Genomic DNA, 8,847 nt, shown 5'->3' on the forward strand with positions numbered 1-8,847 from the left:
CATTAGGATTCACTAATGCTATATTAGCCGCATAACGTTTTTAGAGGGAACTACTCAAAAATCAATTATCATACCACCATTTTACATTTTCCGTTGGCCTAAGAAGAATGAATGTGTGCCCATAATAAAGTCAACGAATTTACAAACACTGTCGTTTTTATAACTGTAAATTTAAGTTGGTAAAACGAAATCTAATGGGCAGTGAGCAAAGTGTTGGTTTGATTTCTGTGGCGCTTGTCACCCGCCGCCCCGCCCGACGCCGCAAGATGAGTTTTGTGAAATGAATTCGTTCACGACAATTGAATAACGCTACAGTCGCGGTTATCTTGGCCTGTCCACCGCAACTTTCGTAGCGGATGTAGCAGTGTGGGAGGTGTATGGGAATTTAGATGTAGACAAACTTAATTATAAGGAAAATCTGAGGTCTACAGAAAAAAACACATCTGGGCATACTTTTACCGCGGTCTCCACTGTATCTAAGTCAAGTACACACTCGTAATTAATTTATCTCACAATTTTTTCGTCTTTTCGGTATTCAATACGAAACTAGTAGGCAGTAACTTCCGATTTAATTTAGGATCTATCCATCCATAAGTACTGTTGGCTCTGTGAGAAGTCTCATTAAAATGTTATTGTTGTTGTAGTCCTAAGACACTCCTGGCACAATCGACACTCCGAAAGAAGGTAGATATCTATCTCTAATTGGGCGACAGACGGCGTATCGCTTTCGTTTGGCGTCGGAGAAATGCCATTCTTCAGCCTTCTTATCTTCAGCGACCCTCGTGGCCTCACTGAGAGAAATTTGCATTGTGAATTTAACAAGTTCGACTTGTTGCGGTTTATCCGTTTGAATCAGCCAAATGTATGTTTAAAACAATATGTGTCAGGTTGTTTTTATAAAATCGACTTGTTGATTCAAATATATTGCCGATTCAAATGACAAGTAGCTTGTTGTTTGAACCAAAGAGCACGTAGGCACTATTTTAACCAAAAAACTTGTTGAACGAACATGAAAACTGGTTGTATTTTCTCTCAGTGCTCGCTGTAATGAGCTCAATGTAATGAGCATTAATTTAATTTAATTTAATTTAATCTTTCTTGCAAGAAAGAAAAATCTTGCAATACAAAAAGGCGGACTTAATGCAGTAAAATGTAATGACATACAATATATTTAAACAATTATTGATCAATTTATTGATCCCGCTCACAAAAATGTTCCTCTAGATAAGAACATTAGGACTTATAGGTAGTACAAAACTTTGCTCGAGCTAAATCTGAGACCTCCAACTCGCGTTTAATTATATTCTTCAGAATACGGATTTGCGACAATATTAAATACGAGCGTTAAGAGCTTAAAATCCCAACTAAAACCCCGCAGCGTGATATCTCCGTTTTCAGGTTGCCGAAGCATCCACCGGTTATCATTGCGAAAGTATATAATTGTTGGCAATTTCACGTTTCCATTCAGAGCATGAATGGCAACCATTAGCCGGGCTCTTGGCGCACTTGGCGGCTAATAAGTGCATTTCTACAGGACTCCTTAGTGCCATGTTTAAGCCTGCTAGTTTTTTAAAAATGGCCGCTATGGCACGGGCGCGTTCCATTGTTTGGTGGGTCGTTATATTGTTAGGCTTAATTAATGAAGAGGTTAATTTAGTCGTGGTGCGAAGTGTACAGTGAACTTGTTACTAAATTGTAAACAATTAAAGCCAGTTGCATAATATGACGACAACGAGCTGCATCCAATTAGAATGTGAAAATGTGATTAATTGCATAATAAGCAAAATTCAAGTCACTAATTAAATACATAGTACCTAATGCAAATACATAATCATGTAGGTGTACTTACGTACCACATCAAAGATATTTAATTATTTTCTAAAATTTTTGCCAAGAGTGGCCCTAAAGCTTTAGTGGTTTCATGTGCTCTGCCTACCCCTTTATGGGATACAGGCGTGATTGTATGTATGTATGAATGTTTTCTAAAATCGGGACTTAATTGCGTATGACTACATGTTAAACTGACCTCCAACTAAACGTTTTAGAGACGGCGTTGTCCCCGTGCTCTCGGAGAAGACTTAAACGGATTTTATAAAATAATTATGTGTAATAATCGTAAAAGTTTAAATATAAGATATTTAGCCAATAATAATAACACAATAATTATAATGGTTTTGAATTTCATTACGTTTTTAAATTATTTTGTGTCATAATCATTTCGTATTTATCGACATCAATAAAATTTACGGAGCATTTTTAGGATCACTGATGTCTGGCTAGTCTGGCCGCCTGTTTTATATGTGACCTTATCACTTAAAAAAAATGTCAATCCTACAATTACCTCGCGAGTCTCGCGACCATCACCAATTACGACATCAGTGAAAATTACTTTCCAAGCCTTTTCTTCCCAAGTTCCGAGCCTATCTCGCTGGCCTTCGATCCTTTCAAAGCAAGACTCCGCCTACAGCTTGTGGTTTCAGCCTTCTCGCCAACCAGCTGCTGTCACTAGCCGCCATTTTACCGTAAAACATAGCAAATTATTATAATGAGCCCTTTCGAAATATTTAAGTACTTAAGTATTAAGAGACAACTGTACTATGTTTTAATATAATTTTGTTTAATGGTGGAATTACCTAGTTGAAGCCCTTACAAAGATAGGTACCCTACCTAAATACCTACGCGTACATACAGAATGTTAGACCAACCACAGAAAACCTCAAAATATCCCATAGGTATGGTTTTAGTTAGGTTGACGACCGGTCTGGCGCAGTCGGTAGTGACCCTGCCTGCTGCGCCGCGGTCCCGGGTTCGAATCCGGTAAGGGCATTTATTTGTGTGATGAGCACAGATATTTGTTCCTGAGTCATGGATGTTTTCTATGTATATAAGTATTTATATATTACATATAGCGTTGTCTGAGTACCCACAACACAAGCCTTCTTGAGCTTACCGTTATTACCGTTATCCCTTTAGGTTAAGACCATGTTATTAGATGAAGAATTATATTATTCCTTTTAAATAACAGTGTTTGAGAGAGTTTTCCGTCTTAAATTAAAATATCTTTTCTATCTGTGTGGGCCTCAGTCAATCTGTGTAAAACTGTCCTATAATATTTATTTATTAGGTCCTACAGACTACAGAGCAACTTTTAAGTCTCACATACACAATATCAACCCCACATTGGTTGTTATCAATATTGGGGTTGGTCCCATAATAAAACTTGCTTACTTCGATGCCTACTTATGGGATGGCACACATACCTTGTATATAAATAAACCTACGTTAATTATTTTCTTTTAAAAATTATAACATTTGTCAGACAATTCAGCTAAAACTTTGAACTGCTGTAATAGTAGTATAGTGGCCCACAGCATCGAGTTATCATCTCAAATCTCAATCTGAAGAACCTAATATTTACAGAAATGTTAACTAAGATACTTATTCAGGTAACATAAGTAAGTAAAACCATGTACATATATTACATTCAGGCAATTAGACCAATCTGAATTAAATACAATATAAGTAACCCAAACTATTGAACGAACTTACATAACTGTCTGGTAAAATATCCCCATTACTTAACTGGAGCTTGCATACACAGTTTCACCTAAGTAGCTACCTTGCATGGAGCTCCGGCATTTTAATTCATGTTCATTACTCACTGTTACCATAAAAATATTATTATCCCTGACAATAGTGTGCAGAGAGTAAGTCACGACGCATTGGCCCGCGGCCGTGCACCTGTGCTTCCCACGAATTAAAAAAAACTTACATTTTAAAAATTTGGCAGGGTCGTGAGCTGCCGAAAAAGCGGCTACTTTGAGAGTTTTATGGTGCAAGTAATATTGATATTAAAGGGCATTTTAACTAATTAGTGCAATTTTACTAATAAATACGGGTTAACCAAGACTTTACGAAGGTGATTTGCGTTATCAAGTCATTATAAATGTCAGGAAAGAGTTTGTGGCTTTGGCTTTACAACTGACCAAATTTTGAATACAATAAGTAACTTTTAAGTACGATTCTGAACTTGTCAATAATTTTGTGAAATAATTTAAACTTTTGTCAATTTTTTGATTCATAGAAATAGTTATTTGTAAGACTAATTCCGTTAAACGAGTGTGGAATTTGTCAAATTGAACCACGAAAAAGTGGTTACATTTAAGTTTTTTTGATTCATTTAGAAAATGAAATTTCACTATAGCGAGGAAACTACAGCGCAAAAAACGTTTGTGATGTAGTTTTACAGGTGGTAAATCATCTTTATTACTAGGTTGTGTTGCATAGGTGTTCTTCGAAAAGGATATCATAGTAAAATATTTCGACACATAGAATTCGTGTTATACAAGCCATTTTATTTTAAGATTTTATCAACAAATTTTCGATAAGTTAACATACCTAACTATTAAATAAATAATGAATTATTTTCAATGATCACTATTTTATTGTAAAAAACTAAACACTAGATTAACTAAGCTACACTAAAGTGTCAGTGTCAGGAACATCGATGACATGGTCGGATTGGTCGGTGTTCGCCTGAGCTGTTTGTCGGTTGCACAGTTTCATCTCTAGCCGGATCACCTCACTCCTCACCAGCACTATGACGTAGCATTGCATTGCTGCAACCGAAATAAAACATAACCTATATTAAAATCATAAATGAAATAAGATAAAACTATCAAATCCATGAAAATGTTAGGACCAAGTTAGGGCCAAAACTTTAGGTCCGAATCGGTGCCCAGTGACAGTTTTGATAAAAGAAACATTTATAGGGTTCCGTAGCAAAAATATGCAAAATGAACCCTTATGATGTTTTTTTAGCTACTAATTTATCTATTCTGATATCTCAACTATGTTGATATACAACAACTACTTAAATGTAAACAAAATTTACCCTCAAAATTTAAATGAAATGATTAGGTACGCGACCAAATAAGGACGTTAAAAACAGGTCACTCAATGATAGATCTGCTTGGTTTTGTATTTGGTGGGTTAACCAACAAATCTAGTATCTTAGGGTCCCCCCACATCTAGCGTCTCGCGAACGTCGTCGCCTCTCCAACGCCCGCGCGGCGTCGACGCCGCGCTCCCGCAGCGCCGACGCGACGTTGCGGCGCCTCTCGAACGTCGACGTCGCAGTGATGTCCGCGCGGCGTCGACGCCGCGTTAGCGCCGCGCCTCCTCGACGTCAGTGGCAGTAAACCAAAAGTAGCTTATACGTTAGTTCGTAACCCTTAACCAATTTTTTGAAAAGTTATTTCTAAGCTGCCTGCGATTTGGTGTAGGTACGGGTCTGCTTGAGTGACCAGCAGCCGCTGCAGCGTTTTAAAAGCTAGCTAATGCAGAGTAGATTATAACGAAACATGAAATATTTATTTTTCAAGTAGGCATATTACAATGCGCACATGAACGTCAAATAAAGCTACTATAAAAAGTGCAAGCCATACCTATAGCGCCGAAAGCTGCCCACCACTCAACGTACTGCAGCCTGAAAAGCAGCACCAGTGCGGACGTCAGCATGGCGAATGTGGTCCCCAGCGCGAAGTAGTTGTACAACCGGAGCATCGGGATGTCTTTCTGCAATTCATGATGTCAATATGTACAGACAGTCTGACTAAAAAGAGTAGAAATTAAAAAGTGGCAACGTCGTAGCCACATCCCTTTCAAATCAATATATGTGAGCAGGTATTTAGGGTTATTAAAGGTCGGCAACGCATAAGTGACTCCCCTGATGTTGCTTATGTCCATGGGCGGCGAACGCTTTCCATCAGCTGTCTGCTCGTTTGCTGCCTATTTCTAAAAAAAGTGACGACACTACGATGTTGCTTTTTATCTCCTTTTTATGGGTAGCACAGTATGACTGCTTTCCATCAGGCGGCTCCCGCTCCCCGCTGAAAGTGCCTCCCACCCCCTCTCGGTGACCTCACAGTTACCACCTGTCAAAAACACGAACAGTCGGCCTGTCATATGTCACTCATACAAGCATAGGACGCATTCACCTACACGAGCTTAGACTGTGTGCTAGGAACGCGCTTCTTTCATATATTTTATCGCCAGTGTCCGAGGTGTGGTAGTAGGTAGAGTGGCGGCTGGTGAAAATTTCTGCTAGGCAACACTGAGAAAAAAGAAACCTGCCTTAACATTAGGTGCTTTACTAGTAATCAATTTTACGCAAGCCGGTGGGAATCGGCTTAGTATGGACACATCTCGGACACTGCATGGCCATCAAATATATGAAAGAGGCGCGTTCCTAGCACAGATTCTAAGCTCTTGTAGGTGAACGCGTACCATGCTTGTATGAGTGAGATATGACAGGTCGACTGTTCGCGTTTTTGACAGGCGGTAACTGAGGTAACCGAGACGGGGTGGTCGGCGCTTTCAGCGGGAAGCGGGAGTGGCCATACTGTATAAGTATACTGTGGTATGGACCAGCCGCTGCTGGTAGGTACATTTATGTGACTGAAGACACTTTTACTTCATATTTGCGAATACCAACCCTAGAAGAGCAATAAAAGCGGATCACGTTGCTAACATGTTACCCTTTATCAATTTAGTACCTAAGGAGTTAAGGATCAATTGGTCAATTTTAATCTCTTGTTCTGAAACTGGTATAATGTGGATAGGCTTCAGAGATCTCGCTTTCAACCGCTGACGAATCAAACCCAAAACATACACTGAGCAAGAATGCAAAGTCAGAATCGGGTTCCACGTGTGTTTTGCCAGAACCGGGAACAGACATTGTAACATTACCTGTTTCAACATATGTAGGTCCGCACATAACAGACAAGACCTCCGGTATAATTCGTCGTCAATCTAAATTTACAAGATATATCAAAACTAACCGCATCATAAAACCAATAGTGCAGTGGTGGGCAATGTACGGCCCGCGGGCTATGTCCGGCTCGCGAAAAGATTTTATCCGGTCCGCCAACAGTCCTTCAAAACAGTGTGTGATATGGTCAGAGCTGCAGTAAAAATGCATTAGTGTAAATCTGGCCCGCCTGTAAAACCTTCAAATCAAGGGTGAACAGGCATCTTTGCCTTTGGCTAGTCTGTGGTCAAGAGTAAGCCCATTTGTAATTTAATAGTTATTTGTTGTACAAGGGGGTTTGTTATACAGTGTAACACAAAACTTTTCCCCTCACTATAGCGAGGAAACTACAACGCAAAAGATGCGTTTATCACTGCTTCCAGTAGTTCCACAGGTGGTAAATCATCTTAATTACTAGATTCACCTACTTTTATCGATTTTAAAGCAGTTAATTTGACTTTATTCAAGGTCAAATTACTTTACCCACTAGTGGATAAAATGCGTTTTTACCCGCTGCTATTAAAGGACAAAACACGTGTTTCCGAGCTAGTTAGGGGAAAAAAAAAATATTTGGCCCCAAATAAAAAAAGTGTGCACAATAATTACCTGAAAACCAGCCACAAGCAGCATGACATTCAACAGCACGCTCATGCCCAGAATGCAGAAGAGCACCGTGGACGTGATCGCCTCTATGGACGCGTCGTGTGTCACCGACTGCTTCTTCAGCTCCACAGTGATCACGAGACATGACAGTGCGAGTAGGGAAAACGCCTGTGGGCCAGAAAACCATGATGAAATATGGCTTTCCATCAAGCCCAAGAATTATACTACCAGTGAGTTCATACACATATAAAATATATAAAATGTTATGTACTTACAATATTGACGTACCCGCACAATATTATCCCTGGTCGTAAAGGGATGCAGAGGCAACATTTCCTCACTTCGGGCACACGCATTTCGAGTGTTTATAATGTCACTGGTTGTTCACTAATAAAATCATTGTTTTGTTGATCGTAAGGTGTTGTTGTAGTTATTAATAAAAGGTCTATCTAAAAGTTCCGACAATGCAGATGAGCGGTTGACACGATTTTTTTTTCTGTCTTTAAAATACCAAGGTATGTATGAGATGAAGTTTTTTGAAATTAGGTAGCTCCTGAAGAGTAATTAGCTACATATTTAACTGAGAAAAATCTCAAATTAAATAAAAGAACACTGATGCATAGCATATTGGTACTAAGGCTTAATGTCAATGCGAGTACCTGTACCTACTTACCATCAAGGTAATCAAGCTGATCAAAAATGAGATTTTATTGCTGGGCATTAGGTCTTCAAATTCTCCCACGTATAGATTCCCTGTAGTCTCCCACCATTCTCTGCATATCATTAATTAAAATATGGTACATAAAAAACGCTCGTTTGCACAGCCGAGTAATTATTTTTCCGTTATCAGCGGGGTTACATAAATAAGGTGCATGAGCCCGCGTCACTCAGAGGACATTCGGCGAACAATGTCGGCAGGTTCGTTCACCGCGCCGCGTTTCTAACTTACAGATATTTTTCTCTTTAACCCAGTCATCCAATAAACCGATACTTTCATCTTTAGACCAGACCAGACAACGAGAAAGGATGACGGAAGACCGCCCCACAAGGTGGGGCGCGACTGGAGAGTATATCAATCCACAATGTAGTGAATGAGTTCCCCACGTCACGTCCTCTCAAGTCTGTCGAAGAAAATCCTCCGCCATCTGAACGAATGCGAACCATGTGGCTCCAGTGTCAATGGAAAATGGGGCCTAGCCTGAGCTAACCTTATTCAGAAGTGACCCGTATTCTTTCAAATGTCGTCCAGCCAACGAACCAACGGGTGCCAAATTGCCAATGAGCTTCATTCATTCGAAACGCACACAGTTCACGGAAATGGTACATTCATATTCTTAACAAATTTTAATAGATAGTAAAAATAAAGCTAAAGGGTTTAGAAATCTAAAATTATGCATTTTCCATGTTACAAAATGTCTAAAAAAGAGCAAAAA

At 39.4% G+C, this 8,847-nt stretch overlaps 1 protein-coding gene across 1 annotated transcript; it reads right to left on the reverse strand.

Annotated features, from left to right (window-relative positions):
• Positions 1 to 4,329: 4,329 nt before the first annotated feature.
• On the reverse strand, positions 4,330 to 7,850 carry LOC125227372. The gene is made up of 4 exons (XM_048131677.1): positions 7,690 to 7,850; positions 7,418 to 7,582; positions 5,448 to 5,577; positions 4,330 to 4,619 (listed from the first exon to the last, which is right to left on the reverse strand). The coding sequence occupies exons 1-4, from the start codon at positions 7,768 to 7,770 to the stop codon at positions 4,477 to 4,479; spliced, it is 519 nt and encodes a 172-aa protein (XP_047987634.1). The 5' UTR covers positions 7,771 to 7,850; the 3' UTR covers positions 4,330 to 4,476.
• Positions 7,851 to 8,847: the final 997 nt, after the last annotated feature.

The sequence above is a fragment of the Leguminivora glycinivorella genome, chromosome 6 (genome assembly GCF_023078275.1).
Source record: "Leguminivora glycinivorella isolate SPB_JAAS2020 chromosome 6, LegGlyc_1.1, whole genome shotgun sequence".
Taxonomy (NCBI): Eukaryota; Metazoa; Arthropoda; class Insecta; order Lepidoptera; family Tortricidae; genus Leguminivora; species Leguminivora glycinivorella.

Bases quoted from the DNA above. Each gene is read 5' to 3' on its own strand.
- LOC125227372 (XM_048131677.1), bottom strand. From the start codon at position 7,770: ATGCGTGTGCCCGAAGTGAGGAAATGTTGCCTCTGCATCCCTTTACGA. The intron at 5,578-7,417 runs GTAATTATTGTG...CATGAATTGCAG, and splicing joins TGCTTGTGGCTGGTTTTCAG to AAAGACATCCCGATGCTCCG. The intron at 4,620-5,447 runs GTATGGCTTGCA...TTTCGGTTGCAG, and splicing joins GGCAGCTTTCGGCGCTATAG to CAATGCAATGCTACGTCATA.